The sequence below is a fragment of the Carcharhinus amblyrhynchos genome, chromosome 2 (assembly GCF_965287045.1).
Source record: "Carcharhinus amblyrhynchos chromosome 2, sCarAmb.v2.hapA, whole genome shotgun sequence".
Taxonomy (NCBI): Eukaryota; Metazoa; Chordata; class Chondrichthyes; order Carcharhiniformes; family Carcharhinidae; genus Carcharhinus; species Carcharhinus amblyrhynchos.
Genome location: NC_137325.1, coordinates 79771094 through 79798031, shown reverse-complemented (window position 1 = coordinate 79798031; position 26938 = coordinate 79771094). Strand labels below are relative to the sequence as shown.

General features: G+C 40.8%; 1 protein-coding gene across 2 annotated transcripts in view; it reads left to right on the top strand.

Moving 5' to 3' along the window:
• Positions 1–26938, top strand: part of casd1 (CAS1 domain sialic acid O acetyltransferase 1) — an 87475-nt gene that overhangs the window by 47379 nt on the left and 13158 nt on the right. The window contains exons 7-18 of one of the 2 annotated variants that reach the window (XM_080207911.1): positions 2879–2923; positions 3014–3137; positions 3245–3459; positions 8019–8435; positions 9184–9273; positions 9462–9581; positions 11203–11359; positions 12077–12156; positions 23065–23166; positions 23932–24072; positions 25429–25506; positions 25598–25690. In XM_080207911.1, the coding sequence (XP_080064037.1) occupies positions 2879–2923; positions 3014–3137; positions 3245–3459; positions 8019–8435; positions 9184–9273; positions 9462–9581; positions 11203–11359; positions 12077–12156; positions 23065–23166; positions 23932–24072; positions 25429–25506; positions 25598–25690 (1662 nt within the window). The remainder of the gene's footprint in view (positions 1–2878; positions 2924–3013; positions 3138–3244; positions 3460–8018; positions 8436–9183; positions 9274–9461; positions 9582–11202; positions 11360–12076; positions 12157–23064; positions 23167–23931; positions 24073–25428; positions 25507–25597; positions 25691–26938) is intronic. The other variant, XM_080207912.1, reaches the window with a different exon arrangement.

Here is a 26938-nt window from a genome sequence, read left to right as displayed (position 1 = left end):
TCAAACAATTGCAACAATTTCAATCACCAAAAAAAAATGCTGATTGGATGGCAAATCAATTCCGATTGACCTGATGTATTGCCACGGAGAAAGTAACACAATTATACAGTTTCTGCATACACCCTTTGATGATGAACACCTCTTCTGTTATCCAGGCTGGGATGACAGTATTCACCTGCCTACATTCTTATCAGTTGAGTTATTGCCAGAGAATAATCTGCAAAGGCTTCTTTTCCCACCTCTGCATCATTGTTTCCAGTACCCCCAAGGATCTATCCTTGGACCCTCTCCTGTTTCTCATCATCATACTGTCTGTTTGACATGGTAAATGTTGTGAAACTGTTTTTCCCCCTGGCTAGGCATCTACAGCTAATGCAACTATTTAGTACTGAGATGAGGAAAAATTTCTTCATTTGAGCTTTGTGAATCTTCGCAATTCTCTAACGCAAAAAAACTGCAGATGTTCAGTCATTGAATATATTTAAGGCTGTTCCGAGGGACTTAGGGACACTGGGATCAGTGGAGCCATGGTGTTCTGTTGGCGTGGCTCAGTATCTGCGACATTGTCTGGAAGGTTGAATATACTTGGCAATCCCAAGAAATACTAGGAAAAGAGGTTGAAATTCTGGAGGTGTATCTTTGGTGAAGACATCTGGGGAAAAAAGTATCTTTTGAAAGAAGATTCCAAGTTAAGTTCTTCGAGAGTGGATATTGGAAACCCTCAAGTAGAAGACAGAATTCTACTGAGACCAGTTGGCTCACAATGTGACACGCATCTGGGTAAAGTTGATCTGTAGAGGCTGTTTTGAGTGGCATCTATCATTTTGTTGTAGAGTGTGGAGTGTCGAACCACATTTCACCAGTGGTTTACATAGACTGGACTGTGTACTGACTGAAAACATTGGAGTTTAAGATTGATTTTGTAACTTGCGTTCCCCTTTATAAATCGGTATATACCTGTAAATGTGTAGCTGGGATGAAGGAGAAATGTATTGTAGTTCATCTTGTTTAATAAATGTTTTATTGTTTTGTTAAAAATTCATCAGTCTTGTGACTCTGTTTCGTAGCTACATTTCATGTATCTAAACAAAAATTACAAGTTACGTCTATCAAGCCAGTTTCACTCGGGGATCTGACTTGTTCAGCAGTAACATCAACTGGAATTGTGATACTACACCTCTGCCATTCAGGGTCCACTTGCCAACCAATCAGCACTCTGTTCTCATACAGTATAAAGTCGTTGGGGGTGATTTGCACAGCCCGCTATGCTGCTTTTGTTGTGCTGCGGGCTGGGAGACTCTTGTGAAGGCCATTTCGTGTGTTCCCCGCTGGACACCATAGCTTCCGCATATCTTCGGCAGCCAGATTTCCAGCACTGTCAGCGCTGCATCAATTTCCAGTGCAGAATTTATTTAAATATCAATTTGAATACAATTTTAATATTATTAGTGAGCCCAGGACTAAAATCTCAGGGCCAGCAATTAGGCCATGATGGGAGTCGCACGGCTGGCGATGCAGGGGTTGTGAGCTGGCCAGCAATCAGGAAGCCAGTAGATAGGGCCACTATGCATGCACTAGTCTGTGTTGACAGATCAGCACATGCGCAGTGGCCCACTCAGCACTATGTGGCTGGCCCCACCCACTGATTTTTGAGTGATTCACATAGTGCACTCTGCAGTACAGAGTGTGGGAGATTCATTTTAGGAAAATTGCCCCTGGTTGTTTCCCCTGACATTGGCATTCTCGTATGAGTGCAAGACAAAACTATTCGACAAACTATCTTTTAGCAATATTTGGTTCTGTACCATCTCAAGCTGATACGCTGCTATGAACCTGCTGGGTCAAATGCCTTTTTATGCTCTAAATGCCATAAAATACTTACTATTTCTGTTATGTCTTGTAGTAGGATATAGAACAGTAGAAAAATTGTGGTGCAGAAATAGGCCATTCAGTCAATCAGATCTGCACCAGCTTAAAAAAAGGAACTAGCTGCTCATTTTAATCCAATTTTCCATTGACAAATTGAAATAGAAGGAAAATGAATAACCTTAAAAATTAAGGTTACCAGTTAAGTATGTCCAAACTGATGTTGAATATCTGAAAATGGTGCCAGTATTACCAATTCTTACTGGGATTTGAATTGCATTACATATAAGCAACAACAACAGAGGAAATGCAAAATCTGAATGTTTTGAAGTTTGGTTATGCAAGTGAAAACTCGATACATATTTACAAAATCTGTACTCCTAACTTAACAGTTATAAATTATAACTTTGACTCAACTTATCCATGCTGCCCAGTTTTTACCACTAAGCTAGTCCCAATTGCCTGCATTTGGCCCATATCCCTTTATAGCCATTTTACCGTGTAACTGTCCACCTCTACTACTTTCTCTGGCAGCTTGTTCCAGACACTTACCACTCTGAGTGAAAAAATTATTTCTCTGGACTCGTTTGTATCTCTCCCCTTTCACCTTAAACCTATGCCCTCAGCTTATCAGTAGACTCTTGTTGCTTGTACTCCGTCCTCTACTCACGTATTGTGTGTTGGAAACACAAGACAGATTAGATTTCCTATGTGCCCAGAAACCAACAAATTAAGTTCTACCTAGCTGTACTCCATTATATCAATATGCAAAAGAGTGAAAAGGATGTCAGTCCCTTTTCTTTAGCTACCTTCTCTGAGTTAATTAAGCATCTTTAAGAAGATGAAATCATGTTTCTCAGTGTTTCCTTTATTGTCATTGCTTTTGTGTATAGCTATGTACCAAGAACCTTCTTTACAGTCTTAATATCACAATAATTTTCCTATCTTGTACTGACAGCATGAATACCAGCTTACATGATCACAGAAATTTAACTATTGTTTTTTCTTACAGGGTGCCCAATTAAAACCCCATCTTATTGTGGTGGGTGCTGCTACGGTAATTTAGTTTTCTTCAAATTAGGTCATTGAATATTTTGCAGATTTCTTGCATTTTGCAATGCAGCACTAATATGTTGTTTGTTTACAGTGGTCAATTAAGATACATAATGGGAGTATGGAAGCCCTCACCCAGTATAAAATCAATCTTACGTCAATTACACCTCTTCTGGAGAAGTTAGCAGAAGCTAATGACATATATTGGGTTCTTCAAGGTAAACCCATCCATTTTGATGTTTTGTTAGAGTATAAACTTTGAATGTTCTGGGTTATTTTAAATTTTAATTTGACTTGTAAAGGTAACTTATTTTTTATTTCTTAGATCCAGTATATGAGGATTTGCTGAGTGAGAACAGAAAGATGATCACTAATCAGAGGATTGGTTTATACAATGATGTGACTTTGAGTATCTTGAACAGCAGTACCAGAAATATGGCAACTAAGGTCAAGATCCTCAGGGCTTCCAAATTAGTTGCAGAAGAAACCATTGCAGGATCCTTGGATGGCTTGCATTTACCTGAAACCACTAGAGACATTGTAGGTATCCAATAACAATAAATATAAAAACATTCAATCTTCATCACTACTTGCAATGATGAAAACACAGTATATGCTTCTAGTGTTGGTTCGTGCACCGAAAGATGGAAAATCTTATGGGTAGAATTCAATTTTGAAGAAGTAGGTGTGTATTTTTTGTACATGGCTACACAGAATCTATTGCCAGTTTGTCTCAATTTTGTAACTTTAACAAACTTAGATAAGTGCAAGTGTATGTAAAGCAAGCTAAGGTAGGTATAATAGTTTAGATTTCTTATGATGGAATAGATACTTTATCTAAATCAAAAGGAAATTGCTCAAAATAACTTCTGAAATACAAATGGGGGCCAATGATCCAGAAAAGAAACTGGTGAGTTTTGTATTCCATCTGGTGTTATCTACTGGGTCTGATGGATGGTCAGAGGGATCTGAAGGATTAACTGTTTCACTCTCCACAGATGCTGTCAGATCTGCTGGCATTTCTGGCTCTTAATCCCGCCCAGATTAAGTCAGAATTAGGCTACTTAGGGTGAGGTATCAAATATATTAGAGACTGACCCTGTTGGGTTAAAACTCTGCTCATTGAATTTATTGCATGTAAATGCACTTTGATTTTTAAAGAAGTTTAAACTCTTGAACACACTTTTTTGGATGGTATCAGATGGAATTGATTTTATGTTTACACGAGGATGTATGGCACAGATACAGGCAATTTGGATCAATACCAATGTTTATGCTCCACTCGAGCATCCTCGCATCTTTTTTCATCTGAATTTATTTTCACAACCCTCTACTCCCTTCTAACTCAAAGCTTGGCCAGTTTCTTCTTTTATGCTATTTATCCTATTCACTTCAACCACTCCCTGTGATAGCAAGTTCCACATTGTCACCACTTTTAAGGTGAAGAAGTTTCTTCTTTGGATTCCCTATTTGATTTCTTAATGACTTATCTTGTATTGGTGGCCTCTAGTTATGCTCTTCCCACAGGTGAAAACATTCTCTTTATAGCCACTTTATCAAAACCTATATGAAAGACTATAGGGTCACTCCTCAGCCTTTTTTCAAGAGAAAAGACACCCATAAGTTTTTCCTGATGTGTTTCTGTCCATCAGCTTTATAAATTTTCCATGCACCTCTTCTAGTGCCTCAGTATAGTTTTTATAATAATATGACTGGAACTTCATGGAGTATTCTAAATGTGGTCTAGCCAAGGTTTGAACCAGATTGGCATAATTTTCCTCCATTTAATTCTATCTAGAAATTAAGTGTTTGTATTTTTCAATGACCTTGCTAACTTGTGATACAATATTTAGTAATTCATGTATTTGTACACTTAAAACGTCTTTGTTTTTCTATTTCACCATATTTTATACCTTTCAGATAACTGATCTCGTTATTCTTAAAGCAAGTTGAACCGCTCCACATTTATCTTGTTTAACTTCATTTTCCAATTATTTTCCCGTTCTGTAAATTTGCCCTCCTGTAATTTCTTGCCATCTTCCTCATTATTGGTGTTATCTGAAACTCTAAATTATGCTTTTGATTCCAAAGTCAAAAAATCATTAATGTAAATTGTGAGCAGCAGTGGTCGCAACACTGATTCTTATGGAACACCACTTTCTATGTCTGCCACTCTGAATAACTATCCTTCGCTCTTCTGTACTATTTTGAAGTCAGCTAACAATCCATTCTGCCAATTATCCCATGACTTCACATTCTCTGACATTATTCATTTAGTGTATGTTTTAAACATGAAGCTTGTAAGATTACGTTTTGGGACTGTCTCATTCGGGTAAAATGGAAGAATGAAGTGGTGTCATGTGGTCTGTTCTGATTTCTGTTCGACATTAAGCTTGGGAGGCTTTTTAAAAGTTCCCTTACTGAGAAGAAGGTGTGAGAAAGTCACACCTTAAAACGATGACTGGGACAGACATACTGACAGTTGGTAGAATGTTAATCTCCAAGTCCTAGGGAAGTGTTAAGAATATCAGGTTTTGTAAACTGTTATACTTTAAACTGTCTATTTAATTCCAAAATAGAATGAAGTTAGAGAGTTGGAACAGTGCTAATAAGATCTCTTCTTGGAAACAAAGTCACATTTCCATAGAGATGGACTTTGAGAGGGAAGCAGGCCATTAAGAGTCTGTTGCAAAAGCAAAAATTGCTAGAAAATCTCAGCAGGCCTGACAGCATCTGTGGAGAGAGAACAGCCAATGTTTTGAGTCTGGATGACTCTTTGTCAGTATTTAAGGCTGACCTGACAGCAAGTACATCATAATTGTTGGACGGCACCAGTATCTGCATGAGCTCCTCAAACTGTCCTGAATCCCGCACTACTTTTGGTTCAATATCAGCAATATCTTCCCTTTACTTAACCTACATTCCCCTACAGTGTGACTGTATTCTGGGACAAAACTGCCCAGAAACTCCTTCCTCCTATGTGTAAGATTTTCTCCATCGCTTTGTTCCTCAGCTCATTCTTTCCCCTAAACTGTCCATTTTATTGGGTCTTTTATTTATTATTTTACTACCCAAACTATCGGGTGTTGATAGTGGTAGTGAGACATCCTTCCAGCATGCAGTTATGGATTTAAATTCCTGGATAAAGCACTCCAATTCAGTGTGTCTGAGCTAGAGAGTTTTGAGAAGGAGACATTGCTTGCAAATATGTTTGCTTAGGACAATCTTGGTTAGTTTAACTAGTTAAGTTATAATTTAATACAGTCTTTATGCTTTCCTAGTCCAAGTTTAAAGTACTGCCCTAGTTTAGAGGAAAGCAAAACCTTAAAATTGATGTACCTGTTTACCAAATGTAATGCCTTAGGACTTGAGCTCTTGGCTGTCACTGTCTTCCACTTATTCTCTTGAACCATCCTTATTTTATGTAACACCAAGACAGCACCTCTCCCATCATGTGCTAAATTTCACCAGGTTCAGTAAATACTCTGAGCTGGAGTTGGTGCTTGTTACAGGGCTTTTTGGCGTTCAGCCTTTGAAATTTATTACCAGTTTGTTCCCATCAAGTAGCCAGACCAGTAGTGGAGTTTTTAACACAGCTGCTTATTTGAGCTACAACTTGGACTCTGGAAAGCCAACCAAAGTTCAGGCATACACAAGTTTGATTTGATTACAAGAATTTAACATATAACAATTAAGGTACAGGAGCTATCTCTTCCTACTCACAACTATTGATTAGGATTTCATTATGCATAAGATACAAATCTTAAGAGCCATTATAATTGTTGCATGCCTGCTTAATTATAATATCAATCAGCATGAAGTTTGATTATATTAGTTAAGTTACCCTTGATATCCCAGCTTGTGCCTGGGTTTGTACATTTCAGTCACCTCTCCCATGTCCACATGTCTGATTTAATGAATTATTTTGGTCTAAGGTCCTTTGTTAGATAAACAAACCTCCATTCTATGGTATCTTCCCTTGTACTAAGCCTTGACACTCATCTGGATTGGCTTTAATAAAGTCCTGTGGTTTCTCTCATTGCAGCTTATGTAATTTTTAAATTTGTGTGATTATTAAGCCTTTCAATGTTGCCTACATGTGTATAAGCAAAGCTTGCAGTATTTGTAGCAGGAAAAGTTCCAAATACCTGAGTCTGTTCCTGCTAATCAATTAATCAATTGTAACTAGCCACCTGATTAACTGCGCAGTTGTTTGTTTACCATTGACATTCACCATGTGAAGTGCACAGGAAGAGCTTGGTTTAGCTTTCCATACTTCTGTGCTTATTTAGAAACAAATAAAAATATTCCTGTATAGATTTTTTTCAGAGATGCCTACCAAGTTTCAGTATATTAGTTGGCTTCAAATTCAGGTTTTTGAGCTCCATTTAACATTTGGGGCAAATTTTACCATTTCGCCACAGGAATCAGGGTGGGCAAGGGGCGGACCATGGAAAGGCCTGTTGACCTCGGGCTGGATTTTCCAGTTTTCGAGCTGTTAAATCCTGCCCTTAAAATCACATGGCATTTACTATACTAATATTCACTTTTTAATTATGAATCCAATTTTTAGTTTATATCCAAAGTGACATAACAGAATCATACTAATGCTGATCTTAACTGGAAATGCTTATGACAATGAAAATTTCTAGAGGTCAAGGGGATCACTTGAATTTAGATACTGGACATGAGGACACTATCTGATGAACAGTGTAACACTGTTATCAAAAAATAATATGTGAATTGGCTGTTGAATTAGACATTTTAACACATTGCTATATCACTGTGTAATGTTTAGTTTATAAACTAATATTTGATATTCCAGAAGTCACAGTATTAAGTTCATGCTATGTGGTGCAGAAAAATTTTGAATACCAGGGGAATTAAGAGAGAGTGCAGCAGGTGTTGAGGTGGAAAATCTGACTTGAATTTAGCTAATGGCAGAACATGTTTGAATGGCCTACTTTATGCTCTTATTTATTATTTTTATTAAATGAGTACTTACGGTGAAGTATTTGCAATCTTAATGTATTGAACATTGAACAATTTCCTGTAAAATGTTGAAATATGAAAAACCACTCATGTTTTTTCTTCCACAGAATGCTATGATTCTCATGAATTCCTACTGCAACAAGATTGTGAAGCCCATTGATGGTTCATGCTGCCTTCCCCGCTCTCCCCTTTCTCTAATTCAGAAATTGACTGGCTGCTTTTTCATTATTTGTATAATGAGCTGCATAGTTGTCACTTACTTTTGTCATAGTTGGCGGAAGAGTAAACCTAATACTGATGTCGAGAGTGGAGAAGAGAAAAAGCCTGCTACTACTTCCCTTTCCAATCCTGAAAAGTTACTGTTGTCCCTGTCTAAATTAGGCCTGATCATGGGCTATTTCTATCTCTGTGACAGAGCTGATTTGTTCATGAAAGAACAGAAATATTACACACATTCAACATTCTTCATACCACTGGTATATATTATTGTGCTGGGACTTTTCTACAATGATAACACGAAAGAGGTATTTTATTTTAAATCCACCTATCACTGTTATTTTGCCCTATACTTAATCGAAAGCAATAAGATTTGGTATCTAAACCAAACAATAGACTTTTGTAGTTTATTTCAAAATGAGTTATGTCATTTGCACAGCCACCTAATGCTACTTTTGACCTTGCAGAAAACTGCTGCAGTTATATTGTGTAAAATATCAAAATACATTCTCAGTCCTGAATGTTTGGTTACATTCTTGAGTTTGTAAAATATTAATGTTTAATTTTGGAACCTGTTTCTCTTTGTAAAATAGATGCTTTTATCTGTAATTTGAGCTTTATAGTAAAGTTTGTCCATCTTCATCTGTTGGTTCTCAAATAAGTTGCAGCAAAGGGGTGTTGCTGTTGTGGGATCTGCTGTCACCTCTAAATTGCTCATTTATTTGGTGCCATGAAGACGCAATGCACTGTTAATAACAGGTTTGTATCTGTAGATTATGGATGTTATCCTACTGCAAAAAGAAAAAATATTGAGCAGATCACACTGGGTTGCATGTGCACACTCACATAAGCTACTTAGTGTTCAGAGTGTTGTGATTGGAAAGTGATTAAGCATGAAGAAATTCTTGACCAGCAGAAGCAGCGTTTTTAGCCTTTCTTTTTCTTTTATAAACTTTATAGGCCAGAGCAGTTTAAACTCTTCAGTATTGGCAGATGGCAATTAATAAGTTAGAAGTGTATGTATTTTTATGAACATTTTATTCTTGTTCTTATTAGACCACTGTACTAAACAGAGAGCAGACAGATGAATGGAAAGGTTGGATGCAGCTAATTATACTGATATATCATATATCAGGAGCAAGTACCGTAAGTGTCAATACTTATGCTTTCTAATTATGTACTTGGAGACTGTGAAGTCTTTTCAGATTGAAAATTTATTCAATCTGTGTTACTTATTAATAGGTGTTTCTTATCTTTGCTGTTAAAATATTTGTGTAACATTTTGAATTCCATCAACATGAAAATTATAATCTAATCAAATTTTTCATTTTTAGTTTTTACCTGTGTACATGCATGTTCGAGTTCTTGTGGCAGCTTACCTGTTCCAAACAGGTTATGGACATTTTTCTTACTTTTGGAAAAGTGGGGAATATGGAATCTCTCGAATTTGTCAGGTATATAATCTTAGTGTGTATTTTTTAAAATAATTTCTGTTTAAAACTTTTTTATTATTATTCTTAGACTTTTGAATGTCATAATAATTGTATTTTTTTACATGAGTATGAAGCTCAAATGCCAGTTTAATTCTGCTTGGAAACTTTTACAGTTGTGGGGTGGCAGGGGGTGGGGGGTTGCCTTTCACTTTTGGCAATCTAATCAATGTTACAGTTTTCAATCCACGTTGCTTTGCAATAATTTTCATCTCAATGGGGGGGGGTTATTTTTTGAATTGGTGAATAGAAACTGACCACCTAATCCAAGAAGTGCAGAGCTAGAATGTTTGAATCCCAAGTGGGAATTCCTAATCTAAAACCTAATATACGCATTTTGGCATTCACACTTAGTTTTCCCAAAGGATGTTTTTGGCTGTTTCAGCTGGTTCATCTTTGTAAAGGACAGTAATGATCATATTTATGGAAAAGCTGTTATTGGTGCTAGTTTATTCTTATTAGCTGAGGGTCTGCTGAGAATAAAATCATCATAGATCCCTACTGTGCGGCAGGAGGCCATTTGGCCCATCATGAATGCACCAAGTCTCCGACAGATCATCTTATCCAAGCCTTAACCCTGTAACCCCATGTATTTATTCCACTAATCCCCCTCAACTACACACCTTGGGACACTAAGGGGCAATTTAGCATGGCACATCCACCTAACCTACGCACCTTTTGAAATGTGGGAGGAAACACACACACATGGGGAGAACATGCAAACTCCACACAGACAGTCACACAAGGCTAGAATTGAACCCAGGACCCTAGCACTGTGAGACAACAGTGTTAACCAAATGAGATAGTGTTACTGAAATTGAGGCTTCCTTAATGTTTATTATTACACATCAGTTTACTTCACAAAATAATGTTTTCCTTGACTTTAATTTTTAAAAATTAAAGGGTGACATTGGGCACTTACCAGGGAATGTAGTAAACTTTTCTGAGTAGTTTTGTTGCAAGTCTGAAACATGGCTCTGATGCCCAGTGTACTGTACCTTTATGAAAATTATGACATGCTTTTCACTTGACAACATCTGTCATTCTGTTTGGAATTTTCCATTACTTCATGGGTTAATGTATTGCTTGTTGTAGTACTGAGTCATTCAAGCCAGAATAGTTCAATCCCTGGTACTTGGCTTATTTAAATGGTGTAATTTGTGGTACCACATTTAACCTTTGATCCCTGAGCTAATGAGGGAAAATCGACCCTGATAGAAACTAGAAAAGAAAAGGCTGAAAATACTAAAAACCTTTTTTCAAAACAAAAACTAAACACAAAAATGCACACAGACCTATTAGCTACTGAAAAGAATAGACAGGTTTAACATTTAATTTGTGAAGAGCAGGGAAGAATAGTTGATCTGGAGCAGAGAGCAGAAACGATAGTGAAATATTGTGTATGTGAGTTTACAAAAGTGAGGCATTGTTAAGATTTGTTTTCATTATTGCCATTATCGCCTCTGCTTACAAAGGGGTTTTTTTAATATTGAAGTTGTCCCCAAATGCTGATTAATGGTTGCTGTTTGTTAACTTTGACAGCATGCTGGAAACTAATCTTTGATTTATCAATTCTATTTTACAGATATTATTTCGTCTGAATTTCTTGGTTGTGGTGCTGTGCCTCGTGATGGATCGACCATATCAATTCTACTACTTTGTTCCACTAGTAACTTTCTGGTTCATGGTCATTTATGTGACTTTAGGCATTTGGCCTCAAACTGGCAAGAAAGATGAAAATGGTATACAAATAGTTTATAAAAAAATGCAATGCTTTTCTTTCCACACATTGTATGAAAAAAAAACATTGTTGAAACTATTAAGTGGGAAGGCCATAGCAGATACGTCACATTGCCTTATTTTTATCACAGGAAGATTGTGTTATGGAAGCAAGTTCCAAAAATGTATAAGGTCAACTAACATAAGCACTTCCTTGTTCTTTAGCGATGAAACGGTCCAATTATGCTAACTGGCAGATTTGAATAACTGGGAGGCAAGAAGCTAGAGTGCTCTATCTCTTTGGTCATCTGCCAGATGACCTAATAGCTACATAAGAACATTCATTTTCAATCAGAATATGTAGCTGATTCAGAACTCAAGAACATTCATTTTCAATCAAAATGAGTTCTGAAACAGGACAGATCCTTAGGGTTGCTAAATAAAATTGGCTATGGATTATTTGAGCGATGGTGGGTGGGGGCGGGAGGAGCAGAGATCTATTTAATGGCCCTTATTCTTTCACACAATAACTATAGTGTAATACTATGTAAATGTTCAGATTTATTTTTAAGTTAGCTAATTGTACCAAATCCTATTAAGAGCACCACATGGAATCTACATGGAATAATTTTAGCACTCAGCATATGCTTTCATAGCCTTTTATAGTTCAACAATGACCTAATAATCTAAATTTATTAGTGCACTGATCTAATGTAGAATTTCCAATTTTTTTATTTCAGGTTCTTGTTCCCCCTATTGGGAGGTAGTTATCAAACTGCTTGGTTTGTTTTTAAGTATATGCCTACTTGCAACTTCTCAGGTTAGTGCTTATATTTTTTTAAGTGAGAATTAGGAAAAGGAAGAGTTTGCTGTTTCTTTTTTTTCTTGAAGAGTAGAAGGAATTAGGTGCATTATTTTTATTGTTAGAGGTGTGTTCTTTCTTGATCTATTGCCCATCCATATATACTATTTTGCACTTTCTAGTTTTGAAAAACATTGTTGTCCGTCAAACTTCACAAAGTGATTCATTCTAAATGACCAAATTACTTTTCAAATCTATCAGACAGGCAATCTAACTTTGAAAATATATATTCTATTGGCCCAGGAGCAGGAAGGAATTAGAAAGGGCACCTGGGTGTTCTTGGGCTGCCACGGACAAGATAGGCCAAATGGTCTCCTTTTGTACTGTAACTTTTCTATAGTTTTATGTATTTGAGATTAGCATTCAACTTTTAATAGTGTTCAGGTTGGAAGAATAGCAAATCCTTAAAGAACTAGAGTCATAGAATCCCTACAGTGAGGAAAGAGGCCATTTGGCCCACCATGTTTGCACCAACTCTCTGATGGAGTATCTTACCCAGATCCCCTCCTGTGTCCTATCCCTGTAACCCCAAATATTTACCCAGCTAATCCTCTTAACCAATCCCCCTACCCTACACACCTCCTGACACTAAGGGGCAATTTAGTATGGTCGATAAACCTAACCTCCATGTCTTTGGAATGTGGGAGGAAACCGCAACACCAGAGGAAATCCATGGAGACATGGGGAGAATGTGCAGGCAGTCACCCAAGGCTGGAATGAACCTGAGTCCCTGGTGCTTTGAGGAAGCAGTGCTAACCACGGTGTCACTGTGCTGCCCTTGGTTTGTCAAATGTAATATTTAATATTTTTCAGTCGAAGTGGATTCCAATTTTGTGATTTTTTTTTTCACAGCCAAATTTGATTTGATGTTTCAAGTTGTACGTTACAACCATGAAAAATCTTTCAGTACAAAATATAGCATTTAGCCATGTTTGCAAATTATTTTAGATTCTCTGTTAACAGTGCAGATCCTGGTGGTTAAATTGGATAATTCTTGAAAATGGGGATAGGGATATACGATTATCCCATGCCCATTCGTTGTGTTCCAGGCAGCATGTTAAATTCCTGCTGGCTGCTGCTTTGAGATTGCTAAGGGCAGCAGTGCAGCCTGCATGATTCATTGGCTACATGTAATAGTAGGAAGCTCTGTCATGAGTGGCTAGTGCTGGTGAAGGAGCCTGCACCTCTTAAGTTGGAGGCACTGTACAGTTGGAGTGTTTGCAAGACGTGGTGAGAGTTATTTTAACACTTGTAACCCTTTGAGGAATGGCTGACCGTGTAAGAGCGCATCCAGCAAGATTTTCTGACAATGCAATGGATGTGTGAGATACAAGAAAAAGGAGAGGAGACATCCTGCATCTATGATGGGATGAGGGGCGTTGAAGGGGATTGATTTTTCAGACATGAGCTTAAGAAGAACTCGCAATGGAAGTAGTACTAGGAATACAGTTCCAAGATCGTGAAAGCAGTGGACCAGGTTACAGAAGATGGGTATGCACTAACAAATACTTGGTATACGCAAAAATCACGGTGGCACATTTGGTTAGCAATGCTGCCTCAACGCCTAGGACCCAGGTTCAATTCCTGGCTTGGGTCATGTTGGAGTGTCTGCATGTTTTCCCCGTGTCTGCATGGGTTTGCTCAAGTGCTCGTTTTCCTCCCATAGTGTGAAAAACATGTTGATTACATGCATTGGCCATGCTAAATTCTTCAGTGTACCCAAACAGGTGCCAGAGTGTGGTGACTAGAGGATTTTTGCAGTAAATTTCATTGCTGTATTAATGCAAGCCTACTTGTGAAACTAATTCATAACTTTAGACTTTAACTTTAAAAGCTTTAAACTTTAACCTATCAGGTAGTTTGTGTATGTTGTCAAAGGGACATGGAGAAGTCCAGTCCTACCCCCAACAGACAGACCTTAGGAAACTAAACAGAGTGGTTGTTTGGGGAAAGTGATGTTCCTTAATATGAGTGAAACCATTTCATTCTCTGTAATGTCCAGTTCTCAGAGCCTTCCAGTAGACCAGTGAAACTTTAGCTAAGTAAAAGAAAACTCCGAAAACACACACAATTACGCCAGCAGAAATAATCTAGTTAGTGAATCCTTTAAATAGCCCCGGTAAGGGGTCTTTAGTTTCATTCAACCTTACAAGGCATCACGTCCAGTTTCAATTGTTTATCAGAGATTGGAAGGGTGGCAATTCAACTTGATGTGATCCATTTCTCGGGCATAAAATCATCACTCGTCTTTCAGATTTCAAGTATTAACTTTCTATGGCCCATCTAACCTGAAAGTGAGCTGTTTGCTATATTGGAGGTGGTGCCTTTATAGATGTTCCAAATGTCTGTCAGAAGCTGATGTCAAGTAATTTGCACACCTAAATTGGGGTTCTAGTGCCTGCAAAACACCAATAGTAAATTTAGTTATACATGAGCAGAGCCATATCATGTAGGTTTCCATCAAATTTCCACCAAAAGATGAGAGTAGCTTAACCAGCAATTGTGTAGATTGTTCAGAGTATGGCCACATGGGCTGCTGGCTCCAGAAAAATGTGCTGCAGCTATTGTTCTAGGCTTCCCCCATTGATCAAACTGTGGCTTTGGAGCTGGAAAAGTTTCATCAGAGTCTACTTGATGAGATGCATGACGCTGCCAGGAGAGTGGTGGCAGGTCAATTGAGGCACAGTTTGGCTTAGACTTCAGATCCCGTTCATCAGGTTCATGCTCTGATTGTGCCAGAAGCCGATGCAAGTTGATCTTCATCCTGAGGAACAAGAGCACAGGCTGCCTTTCTTTCATTCCCTTGCCTCTTACTCCAAGATTATAGAAGCCAGATGTACCATTCTTGTTGTCCAGACTGATGAGAGATTGTATAACTCTGCATAAATCTGGGATCTTTTCTGGTCCATGCAGTCCAACTGCTCACTGCTTTAAATGGCTGAGTCATTCCTCTTCTTTCTGAGTTTATTTTGCACTTGAAACTAAATTGCAAACATTTCACATTCATTGCTTCAGGACCATTTAGTTTAAATGCAAAATTAAGATGTTCCATAAGCACTGTGTTTGCCATTCAAACATATTACTAGATTTGTTTTACTTCCAAAAAAGCTTAAATTAAAAGAGATGTAAAAATGTCAATGTCTATTCCTTCAACTGAACACCAGTTTATTACCTTAGTGGCATTAAACCTGTCTCAAACATACATGCTGTGAACTTTGTTGCTTTGGACCATGAAGTTAGAATGTTGTGTACTTAAGTGTTAGTTTACTGTCCCAGTCTTTGAAATCCAATAAAGTTATTCACGTGATCATTATTTTATCAACTATGATGCAAGCTGGAAACCACACTTTCATACCTTAGTGTGAACTGATCCATGACCCAGAGTTGGTCAAAATGAGGACAGAACATAAGAACATAAGAAATAGGAGCAGGAGTAGGCCAATTAGCCCTTCGAGCCTGCCCCGCCATTCAATAAGATCATGGCTGATCTGTCGTGGCTCAGTTCCACATTCCCGCCCTCTCCCCATAACCCTTAATCCCCTCTCTTATCAAAAACCCATCAACCCGCGTCTTAAAAATATTTAGCGAGGTAGCCTCCACCACTTCAACGGGCAGAGAATTCCAGAGATTCACCACCCTTGAGTGAAGAAGTTCCTCCTCAACTCCGTTCTAAACCGCGCCCCCCCCCCCCCTTTATCTTGAGGCTGTGCCCCCTAGTCCTACTATCCTTTCTGAGCGGGAAGAGTCTCTCCACCTCTATCCTATCCATCCCATTCATCATCTTATACGTCTCAATGAGATCTCCCCTCATTCTTCTAAACTCTAACAAGTACAAGCCTAATTTATTCAGCCTCTCCTCATAGCTCAACCCCCTCAACTCCGGCATCATCCTAGTAAACCTCCTCTGCACTCCCTCCAAGGCCAAAATATCCTTGCGTAAGTACGGCGCCCAAAACTGCACACAGTACTCCAGCTGCGGCCTCACCAATGCCCTATACAGCCGCAGCAAGACCTCCCTACTTTTATATTCAATCCCCCTCGCGATGAAGGCCAGCATCCCATTCGTCTTCCTGACCACCTGCTGCACCTGCAGGCTGGGTTTTTGCGACTCATGCACAAGGACCCCGAGGTCCCTCTGCACCGTCGCCTGCTGCAGTTTTTCTCCACGCAAGTAATAATCCTTCCTACCATTATTCCTACCAAAGTGGACCACCTCGCACTTGCCAACATTAAATTCCATTTGCCATTTCCTGGCCCATTCGCCCAGCCTTTCTAGATCCTTCTGTAGACTCTCCACACCCTCTGCACAATTTGCCTTTCCACCAATCATGGTGTCATCGGCAAATTTCGACACCCTACACTCAGTTCCCTCCTCCAGATCATCTATATAAATGGTAAATAGCTGAGGCCCCAGCACCGACCCCCGGGGCACTCCACTAGTCACCATCCGCCAATCCGAATAGCACCCATTGACCCCCACTCTCTGCCTCCTATTTGACAACCAGTCCTCTATCCACGCTAACACCCTACCCCCAATTCCATGCCCCCTGACCTTCTGCAATAACCTCTTGTGAGGTACCTTGTCAAACGCCTTCTGAAAATCCAGAAAGACCACATCCACCGGCTCTCCTCTATCCACCGCCCTCGACACATCCTCATAGAACTCCAGTAAATTTGTCAGACACGACTTCCCTTTAACGAAACCGTGCTGCGTCTGCTCTATCAAGCAGTTCCCCTCAAGATGCCTCGCTATTTCCTCCTTGATGACGGATTCTAACATTTTTCCTACAACAGACGTTAAACTAACCGGCCTATAATTCCCTGCCTTTTGCCTGGCACCCTTCTTAAACAACAGCGTAACATTAGCCGTTTTCCAATCTTCCGGCACTTCCCCGGAATCCAGCGACGTCTGGAAAATAACCACCAAGGCATTCACTATCACCTCCGCCATTTCTTTCAGATCCCTCGGATGCATTCCATCCGGTCCTGGGGACTTGTCCACAATCAGCCCCTCCAGTCTGTCGAGCACCACCTCTCTAGTAACAGTAATGTCATCGAGACCCTCCAGTCCTACCACCTTTCCATCTCTAACATCCGGCAAATTATTCACGTCCTCCTCCGTGAAGACCGAAACAAAAAAGTAGTTCAAGACCTCAGCCATATCCCCATCCCCTACCACTAAGTCCCCCTTCTCATCCTCTAAGGGACCAACGTTCACCCTAGCCAGCCTCTTCCTTTTTATATACTTATAAAAACTCTTGCTATCCTTTTTTATATTAAGCGCTAGCCCAGCTTCATAGTTTCTCCTACCCTTCTTTATCAACTTCTTTGTCAATCTTTGTTGACATTTAAACCTCTCCCAATCCTGTTCTTGCCCACTACTCTTAGCTACTCTAAACGCCTCCGCTTTTAATTTAACACTTTCCTTCACCTCCTTCGTTATCCACGGCTTATTACCTCTCCTCCTACAGTCCTTTTTGACCATCGGAATAAATTTCAGCTGAGCACCAAGAAAGATCTCCTTAAAGATCCTCCACTGTTCCTCAGCAGACCTACCTTCCAACGTGCTCCCCCAGTCCACATTCGCCAATTCTTCTCTCATCCTACCGTACTCCCCTCTGTTCAAACAAAGGACGCGTGTCCGGGAGCCCACTTTCTCCTCCTCCATCTGCACCAGAAACTCCACCATACAATGATCACTCTCCCCAAGAGGATCCTTCACCGCAAGTTCTCTAATTCTACCCGCCTCATTACATAGCACCAGATCCAAGATAGCTCGCTGCCTCGTCGGCTCCAACACACACTGTTCCAGGAAACTATCCCGGCAGCATTCCAAGAACTCCTCCTCGAGCCCACCGCGTCCAACATGGGTCGACCAATCAATATGCAGATTGAAATCCCCCATAATTACGGCCGTCTCATTCCTGCATGCCGCACTTATTTGCGCGTTAACAGCCCGCCCCATCTCCAGATCATTATTCGGGGGCCTATAGATGCGACAGGTGAGGTTGGTGAGCAAATTGCACACGGTACAGTGATGCAGCAGGACATAGGCAAAAAGAAGGGAAAAAGGAACGCAGTAGTAATTGGGGACAGTGGGGTGAAGGGTATTGACACTGTCCTTTGTCACAATGACAAAGTGCACAGAAGGGTGTGTTGTCTGCCTGGTGCTCGGGTCCGGGATGTCGCAGCTGGGCTGCAGAGGAACCTGGAGTGGGAGGGTGAGAATCCAGTCGTGGTACATGTGGGTGCCAACGACGTAGGCAAAGTGCGGACTGAGGATCTGGGGAGGGAGTATGAGAAGCTGGGAATGGAATTAAAAAGTAGAACCGACAAGGTGGTCATCTCTGGGCTACTGCCTGAACAGTGTGCAGACGGGCGTAGGGTTGACGGGATTAAGGAAGTGAATGGATGGCTCAGAGATTGGTGTGGGAGGAATGGGTTTGAATTTATGGGGCATTGGCACCAGTATTGGGGTAGGTGGGACCTGTTCGGGCGGGATGGGGTTGGTCTGAACCGTGCTGGGACCAGAGTGCTGGCGAATCGAGTGAAGAGGACTGTAGACAGGGCTTTAAACTAATTAGGGGGGGGGAGGGTGCGAGGGTAGGTGACCTTACGAGGTCTAAAGTTAAGGAGAGGGTACAGGTAAGGGAAGAGGCCGAGGATGTCCCAATAATAGAGGGAGTAGGGGGCGTGAGTACGGTTGGTGGAGTTACGGCAAATAGGGTCCAGGTGAAGGCTGGGATGAAAGCGCTGTATCTGAATGCACGAAGCATTCGGAATAAAGTGGATGAGCTGGTGGCGCAGATCAACACAAATGGATATGATCTGGTGGCCATTACAGAGATGTGGCTGTAAGGTGACAGGGACTGGGAGCTGAATGTCCAAGGGTATCAAGTATTTAGGAAGGATAGGCAGGAGGAAAGAGGGGGGGGGGGCGTAGCTCTGCTGATTAAGGATAGCATCAAGGTGGTAGCAAGGGATGATATTGGAGCCAAGGAGCAGAACGTGGAATCGTTGTGGGTGGAGATTAGGAACAGCAAAGGGAGGAAGACGCTGGTGGGTGTCGTCTATAGGCCCCCGAATAATGATCTGGAGGTGGGGCGGGCTGTTAACGTGCAAATAAGTGCGGCGTGCAGGAATGGCACAGCCGTAGTTATGGGGGATTTCAATCTGCGTATTGATTGGTCGACCCATGTTGGACACGGTGGGCTCGAGGAGGAGTTCTTGGAATGCTGCCAGGATAATTTCCTTGAACAGTGTGTGTTGGAGCCGACGAGGGAGCGAGCTATCTTGGATCTGGTGCTATGTAATGAGGCGGGTAGAATTAGGGACCTTGCGGTGAAGGATCCTCTTGGAGAGAGTGATCATTGTATGGTGGAGTTTCTGGTGCAGATGGAGGAGGAGAAAGTGGGTTCCCGGACACGCGTCCTTTGTTTGAATAGAGGGGAGTACGGTAGGATGAGAGAAGAATTGGCGAATGTGGACTGGGGGAGTGCATTGGAGGGAGGGTCTGCTGAGGAGCAGTGGAGGATCTTTAAGGAGATCTTTCTTGGTGCTCAGCAGAAATTTATTCCGACGGTCAAAAAGGACTGTAGGAGGAGAGGTAATAAGCCGTGGATAACGAAGGAGGTGAAGGAAAGTGTTAAATTAAAAGCGGAGGAATTTAGAGTAGCTAAGAGTAGTGGGCGAGAAGAGGATTGGGAGAGGTTTAAATGTCAACAAAGATTGACAAAGAAGTTGATAAAGGAGGATAGGAGAAACTATGAAGCTGGGCTAGCGCTTAATATAAAAAAGGATAGCAAGAGTTTTTATAAATATATAAAAAGGAAGAGGCTGGCTAGGGTGAACGTTGGTCCTTTAGAGGATGAGAAAGGGGACCTAGTGGTAGGGGATGGGGATATGGCTAAGGTATTGAATAACTTTTTTGTTTCTGTCTTCACGGAGGAGGACGTGAATAATTTGCCGTGTGTTAGCGATGGAAAGGTGGTAGGACTGGAGGGTCTTAATGACATTACTGTTACTAGAGAGGCGGTGCTCGACAGACTGGAGGGGCTGATTGTGGACAAGTCCCCAGGACCGGATGGAATGCATCCGAGGGTTCTGAAAGAAATGGCGGAGGTTATAGTGGATGCCTTGGTGGTTATTTTCCAGACGTCGCTGGATTCCGGGGAAGTGCCGGAAGATTGGAAAACGGCTAATGTTACGCCGTTGTTTAAGAAGGGTGCCAGGCAAAAGGCAGGGAATTATAGGCCGGTTAGTTTAACGTCTGTGGTAGGTAAAATGTTAGAATCCGTCATTAAGGAGGAAATTGCGAGGCATCTTGAAGGCAATTGCTTGATAGAGCAGACGCAGCACGGTTTCATTAAAGGGAAGTCGTGTCTGACAAATTTACTGGAGTTCTATGAGGATGTGTCTAGGGCGGTGGATAGAGGAGAGCCGGTGGATGTGGTCTTTCTGGATTTTCAGAAGGCGTTTGACAAAGTACCTCATAAGAGGTTATTGCAGAAGGTCAGGGGACTTGAAGTTGGGGGTAGGGTGTTAGCGTGGATAGAGGATTGGTTGTCAAATAGGAGGCAGAGAGTGGGGGTCAACGGGTGCTATTCGGATTGGCGGATGGTGACTAGTGGAGTGCCCCAGGTGTCGGTGCTGGGGCCTCAGCTTTTTACCATTTATATAGATGATCTGGAGGAGGGAACCGAGTGTAGGGTGTCGAAATTTGCGGATGACACCAAGATTGGGGGAAAGGCAAATTGTGCGGAGGGTGTGGAGAGTCTGCAGAAGGATCTAGATAGGCTGGGCGAATGGGCCAGGAAATGGCAAATGGAAATTAATGTTGGCAAGTGTGAGGTGGTCCACTTTGGTAGGAAGAATGGTAGGAAGGACTATTACTTACGGGGCGAAAAACTGCAGCAGGCGACGGTGCAGAGGGACCTCGGGGTCCTTGTGCATGAGTCGCAAAAACCCAGCTTGCAGGTGCAGCAGGTGGTCAGGAAGGCGAATGGGATGCTGGCCTTCATAGCGAAGGGGATTGAATATAAAAGTAGGGAGGTCTTGCTGCAGCTGTATAGGGCATTGGTGAGGCCGCAGCTGGAGTACTGTGTGCAGTTTTGGGCGCCGCACCTGCGCAAAGATATTTTGGCCTTGGAGGGAGTGCAGAGGAGGTTTACTAGGCTGATACCGGAGTTGAGGGGGTTGAACTGTGAGGAGAGGCTGAATAAACTAGGCTTGTACTCGTTGGAGTTTAGAAGAATGAGGGGAGATCTCATTGAGACGTATAAGATGATGAATGGGATGGATAGGATAGAGGTGGAGAGACTCTTCCTACTGAAAAAAGACAGTAGGACTAGGGGGCACAGCCTCAAGATAAAGGGGGGGCGTTTTAGAACGGAGTTGAGGAGGAACTTCTTCACTCAAAGGGTGGTGAATCTCTGGAATTCTCTACCCATTGAAGTGGTGGAGGCTGCCTCGCTAAATGTTTTCAAGAAGCGGGTTGATGGGTTTTTGATAAGAGAGGGGATTAAGGGTTATGGGGAGAGGGCCGGAAAGTGGAACTGAGCCACGACAGATCAGCCATGATCTTATTGAATGGCGGGGCAGGCTCGAAGGGCCAGATGGCCTACTCCTGCTCCTATTTCTTATGTTCTTATGACATCCCGGACCCGAGCACCAGGCAGACAGCACACCCTTCTGTGCACTTTGTCATTGTGACAAAGGACAGTGTCAATACCCTTCACCCCACTATCCCCAATTACTACTACGTTTCTTTTCACCTTCTCTTTGCCTATGTCCTGCTGCATCACTGTACCGTGTGCAGTTTGCTCTCCAACCTCACCTCCATCGTTCTCGTCCACACTGGAAGCAAGAACCTCAAACCTATTATGCAGCTTGAGAGGCTGAGGCCTCCTCTCCCCACCCTCTTTCCTCCTCTCAGCAGCCCCCTCTTGTTCCTGACCCTTAGATTTAGCCAGTGCAGGGGGGATGGATGTCACTTGCACCCCATTGACTATGGCACCCTTTTTCCCCCTGATGAGCCTTCAGTGTCTGTAGCTCAGAGGCCAGCTCATCTACCTTGAGCTGGAGCTCCTCCAGCAATCTGCACTTACTGCAGACATGGTCACTGGGAAGGACCCTGGGGTCCACCAGTTCCCACATCATACAGAAACCACACATCACATGCCCCTCCATTATTCACTGTAGCAATATTGAAAATTTCCACACCAACTCACCTGGCCCTTTTTCTCTCCAGCCCTTTTGATATTAAGCCCTAATTGCTCGCTCTACTTCCCTCTCACTCCGCTGCCTGCTCTGACGCTGCCCGCTGTCTACACCAGGCCTCCTTTTAAACCTGGCGCTGATTTAAAGCTTGCTGGGCCACAACTCCCTTCTAACCACTCCCTCAGAATTCTTAAAGCAGTAAATACAATAAATGCTTTAAACAGTTCTACAAAGAACAAAGTGCTTTAAACTTATTTAAACAGGTTTTTAACAGGTAAAATCTTATCTCTCTCTCTGCTCCTTCACTTGTGTGCTCCAGCAAACAATGGAAGAGGACGATTAATCATTTCAAAAAGAAATTCAATGAGAGCTTGAGGAAATTAAATTTTCAGGGCTACAGTGACAGAGAACGAGCAAGGGACTGACTGGATTGCAGAGAGTCAACATGTACCCTTTGAGTTAAATGGCCTTCTGAGCTGTAATGACTCTATGACTTTGTTAATTTGCATTAAATTTCAACCGAACTTTGAAACACCAGATTTGTTCAGAGCGTGCAGGAATGTTTATATTTATTCCACGTGATTTCTAAGCTTAACCATTTAATACTGTGCTCCGTCTCAAATTATTGTTTGTTTTGTTTGTTTTCAGAGTTCTTTTGAAAATGCATTTTCAGTGTGGCCAATTTCAAAGCTATTTGAATGGCAGGGATTCCTTCATGAATGGTGGTTTAGATGGAAGTTGGATCGCTTTGTATGTAACCTTACATCAGTTGTCATGTAACAAACCTCATGTTATTTACTGAAGTGTTGATATGAAGGTTTATTTCAGCAATAAATTGTTTGCGTCAGATGTTTTTGTTTTCTCAACCAGGGTTATTATTAATGACTGCTTGTTTTTTCAAAAGTTGGAAAAGTCAAATTCAGTGCCCTAAATTATGCATCACAGGGGTTTTGTGTCTTATTTTAGTTACATTTATAAATTTAAATTTAGTTATAATGCTAATACAGATTAGTATTGCCCTGTCAGTTGGGTTACTATAAAATTAAGATTTGTATTGAAAAGAAAAGGTGTATATCTTCAAAATAAATGGGAAAAAAACTTAGTGAATATTCCAGCAGTAATTGGTAATATATTTGTACTTTATGGTTACTTTAAATACACAAGAGTTATAAAATGTACTTTATAATGTTGATCTTATGGAAAGAAAAAATATTAGACTGGGTTAAGATGAATGTGCACTTTGTCCTTTTCTGAATGGATCAGATGTACCTGAGGGGAATTGTCATTTTAAATAAATTTGATGATGAATAAGCACCAGAAGGGTTTATGAATGTTAGATCACTTACTGCAAGAGTTAAGAGCTAGATACAAAGATCAATTTTCATGCAAAAGGTGTATTTAGCCAGATCATTCCAAAATCATTTTTGTGATGCTCCTTATTTTGATTCAAATGATTTGCAATATTGTGAAAATATAACTTCTAAAACTCAAGTTTAGTGTTCTGTTTTCATACAGGCAGTTCTACATGGTATGGTCTTTGCTTTACTTTATGGTGTATTAAAAAAGGGTCATCTACTCTCTGAAGGTAAAGGAGAGACGTTGTTCGCACCTAGATTGTCATCTTTCTTACTTTTTACATCAGTAGTTGTATTTTTGGTGAGTCTAACAAATTATAATTTGGATAAATTAGTTTATTTAGGAATGTTTTGCAGATAATTAGACAATTAGACTGAACTATGCAGGTTACCATTTTGTGCAGAAGAAACAGAAGGTATTAATGACCATTTTAATTATAATAAATAGAACTTACATTTATACACTATTTTTAGAGCCAGGATTTATATTCCATTACACAGACACACACTGAAGCAATAGAACAAGTTATATTAAAACTTCTCTCGTTATATAATTTTAAAAATAGCCTCTTTTCCGTATATCATGAATGATAAGCAACACTCAGATATTCAGTCCAGGGGTTACCAATAAGAGTCTGTACCTTCACTCTCTACTACAATCTCCACCACCATCCCTCCTATTCTCCACCCTCCCACTTCCAATTCTTCTATGTTGTTTTACTGTTTTCATGGGGTATGGATGCTGCTGGCAAGACCATCATTTGTTGCCCATCTTCAATTGCCCTTGAATGGCTTGCCTAGGTCATTTCAGAAGGCAGTCAAGAGTGAACCACATTGCTGTGAACATGGAGTCACATGTAGGAAGATCAGGAAAGGAGGGTAGATTTCCTTCCAATAATCAATGATAGTTATCATGGTCACCCACTACTGAAACAACTTTTAGCTCCAGATTTTAACTTTAGAACTGGGGCTTTGACTATCATCTGTAAGCAATCTGGGCAGTTGTTTTGTGCCATTGTCACCATAACCGTCAAATAACTGTAGTTCTTATAAACCTCAGACTTGCCCAGCACTCCCAGATCTGAAAACGGCCTCTGATGCACCACAGCCAAATTCTGCTGAATTTGCACTCATTCTCCTTACTGCAAGATGTGCTTATCACTCCCAAAATTGGAAATTCCAGCCTGTTCATAGCAATTACTATCACAGGAGGACAGGAGCCAGGCTTTGGTGGGGATGGGGGTAACCCACTAAAACTAAAATTTGCTCTTAACACATAAAATACTTGTTTGTAATAGGCCAAAAGCTCCCATCCAAGCTCCTTTGCTTGCTGTGTTGGTCAGGAAACGTAGACTACTGAGGGAACATAGTGTGGGTGAAAAGAAAACTTCCTTTGAGCAGAGGGGACATGTTAAGATTTGAACCAAATACATAAGTGACTTTTTCTCATTTAGCTGGTGCTGTACTTGTTCTAATAAGTATCAACTTGTGAACTTATTTTCTGAATGTATTGCCACAGAATAGCAAATTAATAGCCAAATACAGTCTGTGATGTACTCCATTGAGTAGGTTATCAGAATATGTACTCAACAATTTGTCCCTTTTTCAGTGTATGTGTGCATTGGCAATAAATAACCACCTAATCTTGTTTACACAGACTTATTCAATATGGTGTGCCAGCTGTAAAAACAAAACCGAGTGCAATGAGTTTCATCCTTACTTCTCTGTGTTGCAGGTACTTTCCTTTATGTCTGATTCACGATTAAATTATGCTATAAATGTATATCTGCTATCTTACCAAAGGCTTTAAACATTTTTTTTCCCAGATCTTGTCCTTCATTCTTATTAGGAACATTCCTGGTTATGTCCGTTCTGTGTACAGCTCCTTTTTTGCCTGGTTTGGCAAGATTTCCTTGGAAGTAAGTGGCTCATGCAATGTGTAAATTCACATAAAATCACTTTGAGGGAGTCGAGTTCTGAGAATTTAAAAATCAATGAGTTGAGTTTCTGTGGAATTCCCCATTCATTGAAGAGTGTACTTAGGGTTTAAAAAAAACTTGGATTTATGTAGTGCCTTTCGCAAATACTGGACATCTCAAAGTGCTTTATAATCAATTAAATATTTTTGAATGTAGTTGCTGCTGTAATGCAGGAAACATGGGAGCAAATTTAAATACAACCATCTCCCACAAATAGCAATGTGATCATGACCAAATAATCTGTTCTAATTGCACTTACCAAGGGATAATGTCCCTGCTCTTCAAAATGGCTTCAAAATAGTGCCATGGGATATTTACATCCATCTAATAAGGCAGAAGCACCTCCCAGCAGTGTAGCACTCTCGCTCAGTACTGTACCGGGGTTCAACCTTGGTTTTTGTATCTCCTGGAGTACAGCTTGAACCCGTTCTGCTGATTCAGAGGCAGGGGTATTACCAACTATAAAATTGCTGATGTCGGTGAACTATAACGGGCAAGGTGAGAGGAGGCAGTGTGAGATGTGTAGAGACACTACTGGGGATATGCAGAGCAGATCCCGTGAACAGAAGAGCATGGGGTGTAGTAAAACACATGAGGCAGGAAGATGAAGGGGTCACAGAGGAAGAAAATGAAAAAAGCAAATTACTGTGCATGCTGGAATCAAAAGAGAAAACACTGGAAAATCTCAGCAGGTCTGGCAGTGTCTGTAAGAAGAGAAAAGAGCTGACGTTTTGAGTCCAGATGACCTTTTGTCAAAGGTAATAGGTTAGCTTTGATAAAGGGTCATCTGGACTTGAAATGTCAGCTCTGAATAAACCAGCAGAAATCATCAAATGAGGCAAGACTGAGGATCACTCTTTTTATTCTGTTGAGAACTGATTGGCCCTTGCTAACCATAGTCCATTGTAATGTGTTTAGCAATCAGAAAGCCAGAAGAATAGCTCCCTGTGCCCCTTCTCTTTTCTACCCTCTTTTCCTTCCTCTCTTTGTAGAAATGCAAGTTATCTCGTCGTAATAGTTGTGCACAAGTCATTCTCATCATTAGCAGAAATTCAGTACCGTTTCCAATCCCAATACTATTGTGTAACTAGCCAAACTGGTGTGGTTTTCCATATGTAGCTAACCATTAAAGCTCACTCGTAAGAAAATAGACTGAACAAAAACCAATACCAGTGCATGAATCTAAGC